This window comes from Podarcis filfolensis (assembly GCF_964270895.1).
Source record: "Podarcis filfolensis genome assembly, chromosome: 10".
Lineage (NCBI taxonomy): Eukaryota > Metazoa > Chordata > Lepidosauria > Squamata > Lacertidae > Podarcis > Podarcis filfolensis.
Window position 1 is genome coordinate 73,524,484 of NC_139612.1, and position 17,190 is coordinate 73,541,673.

Here is a 17,190-nt window from a genome sequence, read left to right on the forward strand (position 1 = left end):
TCAGTGCTTGGAATGTGGGAAGAGCTTCAGTAAGAAGACCAACCTCACTTCCCACCAAAGAATTCACACAGGGGAGAAACCATATCAGTGCTTGGAATGTGGAAAGAGCTTCAGTAAGAGGACCAACCTCATGGCCCATCAAAGAATCCACACTGGGGAGAAACCCTATCAGTGCTTGGAATGTGGGAAGAGCTTCACCCGGAAGGACAACCTCACTTCCCACCAAAGAATTCACAGTGGTGAGAAACCATATCAGTGCTTGGAATGTGGAAAGAGCTTCAGTAAGAGGACTAACCTCATGGCCCATCCAAGAGTTCATACAGGGGAGAATCATAGAATTTTAGACCTGCAGGAGACTTCTGGGTCCTCTAGTCCACTGCAGGACTCTCAACTAAAGCTTCCATGACATATTGCCTTCAAACTTCTCCTTACAAACCTCCAAGGAAGGAGAGTCCACAACCTTCCAAGGGCATCTCTAATTTGAAGCCATTGATTTGGGTGCCAGCCTCCAGAGCCGGTGAAAACAAGCTTGTTCAAGCTTCCACGTGACACCCCTTCCTGTTCCTCAGAAGGCTTGGTTTCCCAACGCTTAATTGTCTTGTTCAAACTCCTCTGCACACCTTCCAGCTTGTCAAAATCCTTCTTAAATTGGGGCACCCAGAACTGGACACAGGACTCCAGGTGTGGTCTGAACAAGGCAGAAGAAAGTGGGACTATTACTTTTCTTGATCTGGACACTTGACTTCTTTGGACGCAGCCTAGAATAACAGCCTATTTCGCTGATGTTGACTCATGTTAGTCTTGTGGTCCACTAAGACCCCAGGTCTTTTCCATATGTACTACTGACAAGCCTGGTATGTCCCATCTTATATTTGTGCACCTGATTCGTCTTGCCTAAGAGCAGAATCTTACCTTTCTTCTTAGCGAAATTTATTGGATGCCTTTATATACCACCTGTTTCTTCAAGAAGCTCAGTGTCGTCTTAAGTCGTTCTCCCCCTCATCGTTTAATCCTGACAACAACCCTGTGAGGTAGGTTGGGCTGTGAAGCCATCACCCAGTGAGCTTCATGGCTGAGTGGAGATTTGAACCCAGGTCTCCCAGTTCCTAGTCCAAAACTCTTAAGCACTGCACCCCACTGGCTCTCGAATAAGACTCTTGGAAAGTGCATGCATGCACATTTACCGAAAGTTTCAGTGCAATGTCTTGGTGTTTGTAGTTAAAGTTTTATACGCATGTATCAATGACGTTAATATAATAATGGTAATTACAGTAGAAGAGTAAATTTTAGGAAATGCTAGATGGTGATAGGGGTAGTTTGGAGTTTGGAATGCTGGGATTGAGCAATTGAACTGAAAAATTTCCACATAAATCACAAGATCTAAAATATAAAAACAAAACACCAACAGCAGCAACCCCCGAAAAAAAACCCAAATTCAAGAGTCTGTTCAGCAGCCTCAGCTTTTGCAGCTGGAGTCAATCCAGGCTCTGCCCTCCCAGGCTAGGTGGAAAAGGTCTCTAAGGAGAGAGCCCGTCTTCTGGGACATGCAGCCAAGATGGTTGGCTGCAACCATTGGAGGGGGGAATGGAATGGGACAGTGGTGGCAATTGTGGAGCAGGGTTGGTTAGACCTGTAGTAGAGAAACAGCATTATAATCCCCGTTGTTGCAGCTGTAGCAAAGTTTCAAAAGGAAAAGAAAAGAAAAGAGAACATTTGAAACCACATGTTTATGTCTATTTTTTAAATAAATCAGTTTAATGAATCGATGCACACTTCCTTCTTTGTTATGTTTGGGGTGAAGTGTTGAAGAGTTCTCTGTGGTGGCAACAGGAATAAAGGGGAGTTTGGCAGAAGATCCATCTCCTAGCCGTGCACCTTGAATGAAAAGGGAAGGTGGCCCAGGGATGGGGGGCAGGGCCCGAGCCCCTCTGAGCAAAGGAGGTGGGGGCTCAACGTGGGGAGATAAACTAGAGGGCACTCGGAGAGTTCAAAGTGCTTCATAAAAACCAACTCTGCTGTTTTTACAACCTCCCTATGAGGTGGACCTGTAGCATTTCCACATAAATGTGGGAAGTCAAAGAGAGGAGGAGGAGAGCAGAGAGGGGCGTGAAGCAGAGACTCTGTCCCTCTGCCCTCTTGCAAGTTGCACACACACAATGCGCTCTGATTTGCGCTGCCCATTCACATCTGTTTTAGGCCCCCAGGCATTTACTGAAACAGTCTAGGTGCTGATTTTTAAAGTACTTGATGTTGTTGTTTAGTCATTTAGCTGTGTCCGACTCTTCGTGACCCCCTGGACCAGAGCACGCCAGGCACTCCTGTCTTCCACTGCCTCCCACAGTTTGGTCAAATTCATGCTGGTAGCTTCGAGAACACTGTCCAACCATCTTGCCTCTGTCATTCCCTTCTCCTTGTGCCCTCCATCTTTCCCAACATCAGGGTCTTTTCCAGGGAGTCTTCTCTTTTCATGAGGTGGCCAAAGTCTTGGAGCCTCAGCTTCACGATCTGTCCTTCCAGTGAGCACTCAGGGCTGATTTCCTTCAGAATGGAGAGGTTTGATCTTCTCACAGTCCATGGGACTCTCAAGAGTCTCCTCCAGCACCATAATTCAAAAGCATCCATTCTTTGGCAATTAGCCTTCTTTATGGTCCAGATCTCACTTCCATACATCACTAGTGGGAAAACCGTAGCTTTAACTATACAAGCCTTTGTTGGCAAGGTGAGGTCTCTGCTTTTTAAGATGCTGTCTAGGATTGTCAAGTATTTGATAGTGGTTGCTTTTTTTATAGTTGATGGGATTTAAGAGGGGGCTGTGAGCTATGTATGCTGCCCTCATACTGGAGCAGAGGGAAGGAAGTTGCCCTGAAAAAGGGGCAGGCCAGCATCTCCCAGAGGACAGACAGAAGTCCAAAGTTTGGAGCAATGAATAACCTGGTTCAATACACTCCTTCGGATCCCTGGGAGTCCCTTTCACTGAGACACTTTTCTGTTAGGGGCATCTGGAGGCTGCAAAACTTAAAGCGCAGGAAGCTTGTGGAGCACTAATGAAGTTCTGCCTCACGGTGGGTGGGTGGACACCTGTGCTGAAAATTAGAAGCTGAGCTGAAGGAAGTCTTTGGGGGAGGGGAGGGGGGGTTGAGGGGTAGGAAGGCGGTAAATAATATGATATGTTTGGATATGTTGTTGAATTGCTAATAAAAATATTTTTTAAAAAATAAAAGTATATAAAAGAGTTTACTCCCATTCTGTTCACAGAAGGATCCCAGAAGGCAGACTTAGGTTACAAAATATATACACCTGGAATCTATCCCATAAGGAAATAGTTCCTTTGTCCTCTCTTGAAGCCAAGAGAGCATCTCAGGCTAAGGAGATGTGGCTTCTTCAAGGAATGGAGTCAGAGAGAGAGATGGCTGCCCGCCCTGTGGTATGTTGTTACCTGCACAGGTGAGGTCACGCCCACCTCTAGTCACATGTAGAGGAAGTTTGTCCCAGCCCAGGAGGAAACAGGATGTTCTGACTGGCTGGTCCAGACATCCCCTTTTATGTCCACTCTAGGAATGTTGTATTTGACTGCTCTGTGTTTCACACCCCACAGTTCAAACAAAGAGAGATTGCAAGGAGCTCCAAAAAGAGCTCTCCAAACGGGGTGGATGGGCAGTAATTACAGTTCCTTCTCAATGAGATCAAAGTGATGCATGTTGGGACAACCCCCCCCCCCTTAATATGTACAGGCTCATGGGGTCGGAACTGGATTTCCCTGTGTGCTCTAGGAGACCAGGGGAGAGGGGAGCTGGTTGCAGCAGGAGGGGGAGTCTCCGTGGATGCTTCAGCAACCGGCCTCCTCTGGGTCTCCTGGCCCCCTCCTCTCCTCCCTCTGAGTCTGACCTGCCAGGTACTTCTCCCTTCCTTAAAATGCTGTTCAGTACTTCTTTCAAGGGTGCAATCAGGGTTTGATTTAGTTTTTTGATAATATTTTGCCGAAAATCCATCCGGTCCTGGGTTTTTGATTCTTTTATTACTCGTTGGATTTCGTCTTCTTCTATTGGCTCTGCCTCTCGGCCCTTTCACTTTGCACCAACCAATACTCAGCTTTACTTAAGAATACTTTAGCATTTATGTAGCACATTTAAAGCATTACAAAAATATAACATATATTATCTCAGTAATCTAAACAACGGCCCTGCAAGGCTGTCCAGTGTTATAATCCCCATGCATACGAAGAGTTGAGGTTGCAGGAAGAGGAGTTTGACTCACATCTCACACTTTAACTGCTACACTACATCAGTCCTTGCCCTCCAGATCCTGAAAACAGCTCTGTGAGTTGTCAGAGGACTGCCCACCATCCTATTCAAAACAGGGCAGCATGGGCAGTAAGCCCTCGTCAGCAACCATTGCCAGAGATGTCTGTATGGGGAACGGTGGGCTGAGCATAACACACGGAGGCAGCTCAGAGGCATCCCTGCTGGTCGCTCGCTCCAAGGGGAGGTGACACCCAACCCCAGGCTCTTTCTGTGGGAATGTTTAGGGAGGCAGGAGAGGATATATTCTTTTATGATATCCTTCCTAACTTGCGTCGGCAAGTTCTATAACTTAGCAGAGTTGTTAAACAATCCCTCTTTTAAATCACACAGCAGTTAGCTAGTTGCAGGCTCGTCTGAGCCTCACTATTTAGGATTCCTGGTAAGATCCCTTTTTATATCCCTCCTAAAAGAATAGACACGACTATCTGATTAAAGTTAACATAAAACTAGTTTATTTACAATCATCCAGTTCACAATAAGATCCCTGAAGGCAGACTTAAGTTACATAACTCTCTATATATCGACATGAACTATCCCATAAGGGAAATAATCTCAAGTGACTGCAACTGAGCAGTCACTTCTTCCTAACTTGTAGGAACACAAAAAGGAGAAGAAGAAGAGCGGAACATGGAGGCCGTGTGCTCCTCTGTCCAAGAACAGGCCACACCTACATGAAGTGCCATGCAGAGGAAGTCTGTCCCAGCTCAGGAGGAACTAGCAAGTCTTCTCCTGAGTGACACAAGCATTCCCCAGCATGTGCCTTGTAGGAATGTTGCATTTGACTGCAATACAATTTTACACCCCACACCTTCACTACCCAATAATCATTTGCAAGCGTACTTCTTCCAAGGCTCAGTAGTTAAGATTCTGCGCTTGAAAAACAAAACCCCTTAGTTTGAAGCATCACCAGAGAAACTTCTTCATGTGCATCTCACACAACATTCTCATCTCCAGTTAGGATCACCTGAGACCTCAGAAAGAAATCATTGTTTTGGGGGAGAGTGGCGTGGAACCATGCCTGAGTCAAAAGATTACAGAGCAAAGACAGCGCCCTATTCACGTTTCATACGAAGTTGGTTTGTTCTCATGAATTGTACCAGCGAGCTTCTTCACAGAATTTCACATCCCCTTATAAAGTCATGTCCAGCGATACCTTCATGCCCAAGCACTCTCCTGTCTCAGATGCAAGCAATCCCCTTGGCCAGCTACCATTGGACATCCTGCACCTTGTTTTCTTTTGCAAACCTCCCAGCCTCAGCAGTTCAAATTCCAGCCTACGCATGCACTTATGCGCACACACTTGTCGGGAACATGTTCTCTTTTATCCAGACCAGATAACTGTCAGCATTTAAAGGTGTAGTAGAAAGATGACAGAGAACAGGATGGAAGATGTTTAAGATACACTTGGGAGTGCCATCTTCCCCCCGTCTGCTCAGTCCGGTGCAGAATACACCCAGGGAAGTGGAGTCAGGGGTCAGGACTGCAACATTATTTATGCGTTGGGATTCGGCTGCAGAACTGCAGAGTTTACTAAGCACATTTGCGGGGGGAAAGTCTACACTAGTGTCCATCTGGCATATTTCTGGGCAAACATATGCAGGGTTTTATTGCAGGGTCTTCGGTAGTTTAGCCCTAAACTGAGGACGCCAAGAATTTTGGTTTGCTCCTTGGCTTATTGAGCTCCAAATTGCTGCGTGACCTCTCATGAAGCAAAGCTGCCACAAAGCACACTTGCCTCAAGGAAGACGGAGCTCACGCCCACCTAACAATATGCTTGCCCTGACGAAGCTAGAAGGTGCTGGGTCCCCCCCCCAAAAAAAATATTTATTGGTTTTCTCTTATAATTTTGTTGTTGTTTAGTCGTTTAGTTGTGTCCGGCTCTTCATGACTCCATGGACCAGAGCACGCCAGGCTCTTATAATACATAAACATAAACACAGAAAAGAACATTACATTTAACACAACATAAAAACTTAACAATAAAAATGCAAAAGATAAAAGAAGAATTTTTCCCCTTCTTATTCCCTGGTATATTTACATTGCTAGAAGACTTCCTCGACACCTTCCAATCTGAATTTCATCATAACACATATTTAGCAGTTCCCAATTTCATATCTGAAACATCAATATCCTCTTTCATTACAAACTTCTTATCCCTACTTCCAATTGTAATCCACAATAATCATTATTATTGATCTTTCTCTATCTCTTAGCCTCATCTGTTACTTCTAGGAGTTTCTTATTTTATCTTATAGTTTATCGCTTGCGAAATCTTCAGCTCCTGCTTTCAATTACAACAAACAAGGCACAGGAGCCCTGCTTGGGAGGGGGGGCACATGAGGGCAACCTGACAGACAGAGCAACTCAAGAGGCAGCAGCTCAAGTGCATCCCCCCCCCAGCAGCCAACTCTGCCCCCTCACTTGTTGGCTCGCCTGCCTCCGTTCTGCCCCGTCCTCTTCCCTGCCTGCCTCCTCCAGCAGAGAGCGAGGTGGTAAAGGCGTGGGCACTGGGGCGGCATGTCCCCACCGCCACCCCTTTGGTTCGCCTCAATTAAATACCCAATCATAATACTTCAATTAAAAAATAAAAAAACAAGAATAAAAAAGATCAGATTATAGTCCAAATTGTATTTATTGATTTCTTGGGCCTCCCCACAGTCTGGATCTCTGGAGCAGATCTCCACATCTTAGTCCTGCTTCTCCTTGTTGTTTCCATATTTCCCACATTTTGTTTCCATTTTTCCACATCTCGATATTTGTTGTTTAGTCGTTTAGTCTTGTCCGCCTCTTCGTGACCCCCTGGACCAGAGCACGCCAGGCACTCCTGTCTTCCACTGCCTCCCGCAGTTTGGTCAAACTCATGCTGGTAGCTTCAAGAACACTGTCCAACCATCTCGTCCTCTGTCGTCCCCTTCTCCTTGTGCCCTCCATCTTTCCCAACATCGGGGTCTTTTCCAGGGAGTCTTCTCTTCTCATGAGGTGGCCAAAGTCTTGGAGCCTCAGCTTCAGGATCTGTCCTTTCAGCGAGCACTCAATATTTTTTTGGAAAATCAATAAAAATGATTAAAAATAAAATAAAATCCACACCCCAGGATATTTCCCCTATCACCTCTTTTCCACCTTCCCCCCCACCTTTTTTCACCCCCATACCTAAAACCCAGACATCCTGCAGTGTGCCAGGATTGTGACTCCTGCCCTCAGGAAACAAAATAGCTCCCCCCGATGCTTAGGTGCCCTGAGGGCTGTGCGGGACCCCCAATCCTTGAAATGAAAAAGGGAGGGGCTCAGGAACCCCGAAGGGAGCAGGCGGGGAGGGGGCTGCACAGGATCCAGAAGCTCCTTCTCGCTGATTCCCCCCCCCCCCGAAGTTCCTTTAAGACCCCACGTTGCAGGGGGAAGGCTCACCTGCAGTGAAACAAAATGCAGCTGCTCTGGCCGAGTGGAGCCAGGCTGGGGGGCACCGTGGGGAATGTGCCCCTAGAAGAAATGTGCCCCCTGTTGGAGGCAGCCCTCCTTCTGAAACACCAAGAGAGAAAACGGACAGGAGAGGAGCAGAAAGCGGAGTCCCCTCAAGCTCAGTATTGGGACCTGCGGCTTTTCAACTTGTTCATAAATGATCTAGACTTAGGAGGGAGCAGGGAGGGGGCAAAGTTTGCTGATGGCAGTAGATTGTCCCGGGGTTCATGAGTGAAGGTGGGCCCCCCAGGAGACTTCCCTGATACCTGCAGCGCCTCCTTTCCTCTCTTGAAATTAGGCTTGGGGGGGAAATCTCCCATTCAATTTCAGTATTTCAAGTTTTCTTCAGAATGTGCAGGGCAGGAGGCAGCAAAGTAGTTCTGGTGAAGAAGCAGTGCTTGGAGATCATGCGGTGGGGGGGGGGTGAGAGAGTTTGGTGCAAAAACCAAAGGTACTTTCATCTAAAATTATACTCATCATTGTGAGATGTTGCCTTATTTCATTATTATAATGTTTTACATACAAACACCAGAACTTCACATATACCTCATGCTTGTAGGAATGATTTCCTACTGAGTTCATTGCTCAGAGTGGACTCTGAGAGGAAGATGTCCCACACTCCATACATCTCAAAGTGCATACAATTCAAAGTGCTGGTGTTGACCTTTAAAGCCCTAAACGGCCTCGGCCCAGTATACCTGAAGGAGCGTCTCCACCCCCATCGTTCTGCCCGGATGCTGAGGTCCAGCGCCGAGGGCCTTCTGGCGGTTCCCTCATTGCGAGAAGCAAAGCTACAGGGAACCAGGCAGAGGGCCTTCTCGGTAGTGGCGCCTGCCCTGTGGAACGCCCTCCCATCAGATGTCAAAGCAATAAATAACTACCTGACATTCAGAAGACATCTTAAGGGAAGTTCAGGGAAGTTTTTAATCTGTGATATTTTAGTGTATTTTTGGTTTCTATGGAAGCCGCCCAGAGTGGCTGGGGAAACCCAACCAGATGGGCGGGGTATAAATAATAAATTATTATTATTATTATTATTATTATCTAAATGGGTTCTCCCATGTGAAAGTCCCTGGATGTTCCTTAAAGACTCCATTATAAATAAACGACTTTTTGCAGTCTTTTCATTTAAACTGCTTCCCCTCTCTGAGTTTGTTGATGGCTTGAAGGATTTCAACTCTTAAAGTTCTTCCTGTCCATAAGTCTGTTGATTTTGAACTTCCACTAAGAGTGAACCTCTATCTACTTTCCTGATATTTATATGGTTTGTCTTTTGTGTGAGTTTGTTGACAAAAATCAAGGGTTCCACTCTGACTGAAGCTCCTTCCACACTCCATACCTTTAAATGGTTTCTCCCCTGTGTATCTGCTGATGTTTTCTAAGATTTCCACTCTGAGTGAAGTATTTACTGTACTCCATACATTAAAATGCTTTCTCCCCTGTGTGAGTCTGTTGATGTTTCCTAAAACATCCACTATTACTAAAACTTTTTTCACACTCCATACATTGAAATGGTTTCTCCCCTGTGTGTGTCCGTTGATGTGTTCTAAGTTTTCCATTATCACCAAAGGTCTTTCCACACTCCATGCATTTAAATGGTTTCTCCCCTGTGTGAGTCTGTTGATGTTTTTTAAGTGTTCCACTCTGACTGAAGCTCTTTCCACACTCCATACATTCATATGGTTTCTCCCCTGTGTGAGTCCGTTGATGTGATCTAAGGCTTCCACTATCACTAAAACTCTTTCCACACTCCATACATTTAAATGGTTTCTCCCCTGTGTGAATCCGTTGATGTGTTCTAAGTTTTCCATTATCACCAAAGGTCTTTCCACACTCCATGCATTTAAATGGTTTCTCCCCTGTGTGACTCCGTTGATGTGATCTAAGGTGTGCACTCTGACTGAAGCTCTTTCCACACTCCATACATTCATATGGTTTCTCCCCTGTGTGAGTCCGTTGATGTGATCTAAGTTCTCCACTCTGACTGAAGCTCTTTCCACACTCCATACATTCATATGGTTTCTCCCCTGTGTGAGTCCGTTGATGTGATCTAAGGCTTCCACTATCACTAAAACTCTTTCCACACTCCATGCATTTAAATGGTTTCTCCCCTGTGTGAATCCGTTGATGTTTTTTAAGGTCTGCATTCTGACTGAAGCTCTTTCCACACTCCATGCATTTAAATGGTTTCTCCCCTGTGTGAGTCCGTTGATGTCTTCTAAGATTTCCACCAAAGCTCTTTCCACACTCCATACATTTAAATAGTTTCTTACCTATGTGAGTCTGTTGATGTATTCTCAGGTTTCCACTATAACTGAAGCTCTTTCCACACTCCACACATGTAAATGCTTTCTCTCCTGTATGAGTCCGTTGATGTGATCTAAGGCTTGTATTACAACGGAAACTCTTTCCACACTCTATACATTTATGTGGTTTCTCCCCTGTGTGAGTCCGTTGATGTCTTCTAAGGCTTCCACTATCATTAAAGCTCTTTCCACACTCCATACATTCATATGGTTTCTCCCCTGTGTGAGTCCGTTGATGTCTTCTAAGGCTTCCACTATCATTAAAGCTCTTTCCACACTCCATACATTCATATGGTTTCTCCCCTGTGTGAGCCCGTTGATGTGATCTAAGGCTTCCACTATCACTAAAACTCTTTCCACACTCCATGCATTTAAATGGTTTCTCCCCTGTGTGACTCCGTTGATGTGATCTAAGGTTGGCACTCTGACTGAAGCTCTTTCCACACTCCATACATTCATATGGTTTCTCCCCTGTGTGAGTCCGTTGATGTGATCTAAGGCTTCGACTATCACTAAAACTCTTTCCACACTCTATACATTTATGTGGTTTCTCCCCTGTGTGAGTCCGTTGATGTCTTCTAAGGCTTCCACTATCATTAAAGCTCTTTCCACACTCCATACATTCATATGGTTTCTCCCCTGTGTGAGTCCGTTGATGTGACCTAAGGTTTCCACTCTGACTGAAGCTCTTTCCACACTCCATGCATTTAAATGGTTTCTCCCCTGTGTGAATCCGTTGATGTTTTTTAAGGTCTGCATTCTGACTGAAGCTCTTTCCACATTCTATACATTTATATGGTTTCACCCCTGTGTGAGTCTGTTGATGTCTTCTAAGGCTTCCACTATCACTAAAACTCTTTTCACACTCCATACACTGAAACGGTTTCTCACCTGTGTGAGTCCGTTGATGTTGTCTAACTGACAACATCTGACTGAATCTCTTTCCACACTCCAGGCATTCAAATGTTTTCTCCCCTGTGTGAGTCCATTCGTGCAATTTAAGGTTTCCACTCTGACTGAAGTTCTTCCCACACTCCCTGCACGTAAATCGTTTTCTCTCTGTGTGAGTCCGCTGGTGTGTTCTAAGTTTTGCATTCAAACAGAAGCTCTTTCTGCACTCCATACCTTTAAGTGGGTTCTTTCCTCTTTTGTGTTCCTTGATGTGAACTGTGTGCTCATTCAGTGAAGCAGATTCCACATTTCACACATTTTAATGGCTATTCCTAATGAAACGAAAGGTGCCCTGTCCCCTGCAATTCTGTCTTCTCCATCACCTTTTTCAGAGTGGGCAGAAAGGAAATCCTGTTTGGGTTTCAGGAAAGAGAACACAGGAAAAAAAGGACACATCAACTGCCATTAGCACCTTCTCTTATTTCAACATCTCCTACATTCTCCCATGTCCTCCCCATGTTCCCAATTTTTAGGAAATGAAAATGCTATGATGTCAAATGATAGTAATGCATCAGCAACCTTTCATAATCCTTAATCATCTTTAATAACACAGCATGATCTTGTAATACCGTTGTCCTCTGAGAATGCCTTTCAAATCAAGTGGCTGCCCCCGTTTCCACCTCTAGATCTTCATGAATCACCTGCACAGTCCCACTGACCTCAGGAGGTCCATATGGACTATTTTGGGAGACCCAGGCCTTCATCTCTTCCAGGGACTGTGGTCTGGGTCAGTCAGAGAACTAGTGACAAGGCTTGGTGCTTGGGGTCAGCTGAATGGGTCTCAGGGAAGCTCCTGTTCTTGGAGATGGACCTCTGTCTACATGCCTCACATTGCATGGAGAGAGCAGGAGAAGCAGAAGGAAAGCAGCTGGCACATGGGAATCCCAGGCGGAAACACCCACCCCCATTGCTCCTTATAATAATGATGTGCTGCCTGATCCTCTGCTTGTCTTCTGACAGAGGACTATCCTAATCTGGCACTGAAAGGCAGGATATTCAAGGCAAGGAGATAACTGTACTTAATATTAGGTAGCCATATTGGTCTGACGCAGTTGAAGTAAAAAAGTAACAAAAATAGTCCAGTAGCACCTTAGGGATCAACTAAGTTTCTTCTAGGTATAAGCTTTTGTGTGCATGCACACTTCTTCATATAGTGATGGGTAGTGGGAGATGGTAGTAGGAGTACCTTCTGAGAAAAACCCCACTCCACCCTCCCACGATATACAAGGGTCTGGTGACATCTGTGTCGGTGTATCTGAAGAAGTGTGCATACACACAAAAGCTTATACCTAGAACAATCATAGTTGGTCTCCAAGGTCCTACTGGACTATTTTTTAATTTTGTATTTCAAATATGTCCAACCAACACGGCTACCTACCTGAATCTAGATGTCATGGGGTGTTGGGGAGCAGTAGTTCCTTGGGTGGGGGACATGTCCTGCACCTTCTGGGGTCATTTTTCCACCCTTGGTGCCCACCCTGCACTCAGCTCTCACCTGTGGCTTCCAGAAGCTGTCAGCATGCAACAGGGGTTCAAGCAACGGCTTCAACCGGCCGGCTAAACCAGGTGGGGAAAGGTGATGGGTCTCAAATCCTTCGGGGGCTGGGGAATTCTGCTGCACCTGAAGGCAGGCCCTGGTGGATGGAGAGGAGGAGAACAACCGTGAATCCCACAGTCCAGAAGGCAGATTCTGCCCGTGCGGAAGAGGAAAGTGAAGGGCAGATGGGGCACGTCCACCTGGAGGCTTGTTATCTAGTCCCAGGGTTACTCTGACATTTATATATGAATGACAATATAATCTGACAATTATATATAAATTACAGTATTGAAATGCGCCTGCTCCAACTTCCTATTCTGATATTACTCTACTCTGCTTGTGTGTTTCATACTTGAGTGCTGTTTTGGTTTGTTAAGTCAGGGTTTTACTGTGAGTTACATTTTTGCTATTTTTTGGATCCTGTTATGCTTATCTGTCTTCAGTAGTAAATTTCTCAGCTGAATTACTTTTTTGCTGCCTCTGTGTTTTCTCCTACTCTGCTAACTATACATCGATCATTATGGAGGAGCAAGATCTGCAACCTCAAGCCCTCAACAGCCTCGGCCCTGTGGACCTGACGGAGCATCTTCACCCTCATCGTTCAATCCGGACAGGGAGGTCCGCCTCAGAGGGTCTTCTGCTGGTTCCCTTGCTGTTAGAAGTGAAGTTCCAGGGAACCAGGCAGAGGGCCTCCTGCCCCATGGAATGCCCTCCCTTCAGAGGGCAAGGAAACAGGCAACCATCTGACATTTAGAAGACAGGTGTATCAGGAGGTTTTTAATGTTTGATGTTTTACTGTCTTGTATATGTACTGTAGGGACGCGGGTGGCATTGTGGGTTAAACCACAGAGCCTAGGGCTTGCCGATCAGGAGGTCGGCGGTTCGAATCCCTGCGACGGGGTGATCTCCCGTTGCTCCTGCCACCCTAGCAGTTTGAAAGCACGTCAAATTGCAAGTAGATAAATAGGTACTGCTCTGGCGGGAAGGTAAACGGCGTTTCTGTGCGCTGCTCTGGTTCGCCAGAAGCGGCTTAGTCATGCTGGCCACATGACCTGGAAGCTGTATGCTGGCTCCCTCGGCCAATAAAGCGAGATGAGTGCCGCAACCCCAGAGTCAGCCACGACTGGACCTAATGGTCAGGGGTCCCTTTACCTTTACCTATATGTACTGTAAGCTGCCCAGAGTGGCTGGGGGCAAAGATGAATACTATAACTTTTACAGTGGTACTTCGTGTTACAGACGCTTCAGGTTACAGACTCTGCTAACCCAGAAATAGTACCTTTTGTTAAGAACTTTGCTTCAGGATGAGAACAGAAATCGCACAGTGGCAGCAGGAGGCCCCATTAGCTAAAGTGGTCTCCAGGTTAAGAACAGTTTCAGATTAAGAACGGACCTCCAGAACGAATTCATTTCTTAACCCGAGGTACCACTGAACTATTATTATTATTATCATCTTTTGTAGTTATTTTGGAATTTTTACTGCAATATTAGCTTACGAAATATTATGGGTGGGCAAAATCACAGGGTTGCCGTAAACTATAATCCCACCCACAAACTCTCATTCACATACAGTCTGTAAATCTGGGAAGGTCACACACCTCACCTGTGCTAATACTGGCAGTCTTTGGCCTGCACAGGCAAACCCGGTGTGTAGAGCCTCCAGCCCCAGGCACTGTCTATCATGAAAATGGGTCCTTTGACTGGGAAGATTCATGGAGTCGCTGTCATCAGATGCTGATGGGTTGTATCTCAGCTTGTCAGTCACTCTGACATTGCCTACAAAGAGTAAGAGGAACAGAAATGCTTTTGAGGTGCAACTTCTGTATCAATCCTGAGAGCCATTCCATGGACTCTGCACCCCTGTTTCCGATGACAGGTGTACCTTATCCTCACCCTCAATGAACCAGGCAGTGGAAAAGACAATAAAGATGGAAGCCTGAGGGAGAGGAAAAGGTTTCTGACTGCTTCCTGGGTGGGACTGCGGAAACCAAGAGCCGCTTCTGAGAAGGCCTCCCCCCTCCCCTCTTCCTCTCGGGATTTCCTCTCCTCTCCAGGGGAACAATGGTTGGACTGGGCAGAATCGCTGTCTGGACAGGGCGGGGGCTTATGGTGTGGGAAGAGGATGGAGCTTGCAGGAAGAAAGGGGTGGGGGGACTGGACCCCCCACTTTACAGGGATCCCTCCCTGGTCGCCTTGAAGGGGGGACCGATTCCTGGGCGGGAGAGAGAAGCCAAGGCGGCCCCTCCAGAGAATTCCCAAGGAAGCCACGATGGAGACGTGTCCCCAAAGACTGGTCTGCCTAGCTCTCGCACCCTCGCCAATGCTGCCCTTCCTCCCCCCCCCCACGTCCTTGACCCCCTCTCTTTCTCCCGGAGTCTCCTCTGCATCCAGAGGCTTCCTTGGCACCACTCACCCCACGCCCTGCGCCCCCATCTCTCCAGCCGGAGGGCCCCCCCCAAGAGAAGCAGGGGAGGGACAGGGGGTCTCTATCCAGGCGCCTCCCGCACCCCTTAACCCTTTCCTGGCCAGCTTCTCTCCGCGCCCCAGGGAGTCCTCGTGGGTGGGCGCCCCATCTCCGCCCTTCGCAGCACGCGTGCAGGATCCAGCCCCACGGAAGGCGCTTGGGGGAGCTGGAGGGGGTCTCTGGGTCCTTTTCTCCCCTCTCCGCCCCCCGCGACCCCTTTACCTCTCTCTCCTCGCTCCCGATTCTCCTTTCCTTTCCTGCAACATCCACGGGGGGGGGGTCCCCTGCCTCCTCCCTCCCCTTTCCGAAAGCGCCCCCCCTAGAGCTGTGGGGCAGAGCAGCAATCCGGAGTGGAAGCTCCACTTCCGGGAGAAACAGGCAGGTTGGGAGGGGGCTCACCCCCCCTCCTTCCCGGAGCAGAAGCCGGATTGGAGGAGGAGGAGGAGCCGTGTATTGGGGGCGGGATCTGGGGTGGTGGGGGCGGGGTGAGAGGAGGATGTGCCGGGAGGGGAGGGAAAGTTTTGAGCGGGTTGGGGGGGGAGGAGGAGGAGGAGTAGAAATCCCCCCCCTTCCGTCTTCCTTCTGGGATCAGGAGAGCGGGGGGGGGGGCTGATCCCGACAATCAAACAGCGAAGTCACAAAATGCGTTGTACCTGGAAATCAGATCAGACTCCGAGTTCCTGTTTTGGCAACATGACAAGTCTGTCTGTCAACCGGGATGCCTGACGATTCCTGCTCCGTGCCTTTTCCTGGCCAGCCTGAGAGATCACTGGAAAGGGAGGATTTCTTGACTCCAGAATCCATCATCGCAGACCCGTTTCATTCAGGCCTAGAGATCTGCTCTTTGGACCAGCCTGCTTGGATCATGTGGATCATCAATGGATCATATCTGGATCATCACTGATGGGGGGGGGCTCAGGCAGAATCTCCTGCCACGTGACTGGGGGCGTCTGGAGGCTGACGGGGGTCAGACAGGGCTGCTGTTTTGCTCTCCTTACTCTTTCAGCTCCTGGCAGAAGTTCTATTTCATCCAGAAATGGGTGGATTCATTGAGGAAACGGGGCTAAGCGAAGGCACCAGTTGCAAAGAGGCAAATGTGTATACTTTGTAACCATCCAGGGAGTTGTGTTGCAAAGGCCATTTGCAGAAAGGTTTTGATAAGGAAAATTCTGGGTTGAGAGTCTACTCAACAGCTCAGCTCATCAGGGTCCAAGTCCCCTGCGGGTCCCTGCGGTCAGTAAACGAAGGAAATTCCAGCGAAGCAATTTGGAGCAAAACAGCAGTCAGTAGACTGTGATTCTTTATTGTTGTGCAACAGGTTCAACAACAGCGAGTGATCCCAGAGCAGGGGGCGACATTGACATTTAAAACTTCCCCACCATATCCCAGAACAGAGTTCTCACAGCAGCATCAATATATCTTTTTGCAGGGCCTGCAAGACGGAGCTGTTCTGCCTGGCCTTTCGCCAAGGCACAGTCCGACCCCCCCCCCCTCTCCTTCTGTAATCTTCATAGAACCCTAATCCGATGGTTGCCATTAATTTGATTCTGAATTGATTCTAGAATGTATTTTAATTAATTGACTGTGCAATTTTCTGTACACTGGGCTATTTTTACCTGTTGTTAGCCGCTCTGAGCCCGGCTTTGGCCAGGGAGCGTGGGATACAATTTTTTTTAAAAAAATTATTATTACTATTATTATTACAGTGGGATGAAGATCATATGAACTTAAGGCATTTGCAAACAACCTGGTAATAATGGTAGAAACCCACTGGAAAGTATACCAACGGTGTTCAACAAGATTAATCAATTTGGCCAAGTCGCAGGTGTTAAATTGAATAAAAATTGAAATAAATTGTTGGTAAAAATATGAGACAACAGAAGAAAAATGAGTAGAGACAGATAGCAGAGCTGGGGATAGAAAAGATGGTGAAATTTTTTGGAGTGTGGCAGACAACAAAAAATATAAACATTTTAAAAGATCATTATTGGTAATGAAAAATTCCCGGGTGAGAGACGACTCAACAGCCGAGATCATCGGGGTGCTGCTCCCCCGCAGGTCCATGTGGTCAGTAAAAGAAGGAAGCTCCAGCAAAACAGCAGTCAGTAGACCATGATCCTTATTGTTGCGCAACAGGTCTCCACAGGAGTAAGAACCCCGAGTAAGGGGTGACCT

General features: G+C 47.1%; 1 protein-coding gene across 4 annotated transcripts; it reads right to left on the reverse strand.

Moving 5' to 3' along the window:
- Nucleotides 1–1,734: 1,734 nt before the first annotated feature.
- On the reverse strand, nucleotides 1,735–15,454 carry LOC310742952 (uncharacterized protein). 4 transcript variants are annotated; one of them, XM_083572899.1, is made up of 7 exons: nucleotides 15,238–15,454; nucleotides 14,150–14,327; nucleotides 12,393–12,648; nucleotides 11,059–11,365; nucleotides 9,338–10,725; nucleotides 7,048–8,070; nucleotides 1,735–2,243 (listed from the first exon to the last, which is right to left on the reverse strand). In XM_083572899.1, the coding sequence occupies exons 4-6, from the start codon at nucleotides 11,184–11,186 to the stop codon at nucleotides 7,877–7,879; spliced, it is 1,710 nt and encodes a 569-aa protein (XP_083429025.1). In that variant the 5' UTR covers nucleotides 11,187–11,365; nucleotides 12,393–12,648; nucleotides 14,150–14,327; nucleotides 15,238–15,454; the 3' UTR covers nucleotides 1,735–2,243; nucleotides 7,048–7,876. The 4 variants fall into 4 exon arrangements, with proteins under 4 accessions (XP_083429025.1, XP_083429028.1, XP_083429027.1 ...); XM_083572902.1 differs by having other exon boundaries at nucleotides 9,088–10,846; nucleotides 11,014–11,365; XM_083572900.1 differs by lacking the exons at nucleotides 1,735–2,243; nucleotides 7,048–8,070 and having other exon boundaries at nucleotides 8,844–10,725.
- Between the last annotated feature and the right edge of the window lie 1,736 nt (nucleotides 15,455–17,190).

Bases quoted from the DNA above. Each gene is read 5' to 3' on its own strand.
- LOC310742952 (XM_083572902.1), bottom strand. From the start codon at position 11,158: ATGCAAAACTTAGAACACACCAGCGGACTCACACAGAGAGAAAACGAT. The intron at 10,847-11,013 runs GTGTGGAAAGAG...ATAAATGTATAG, and splicing joins AAAACATTTGAATGCCTGGA to AATGTGGAAAGAGCTTCAGT.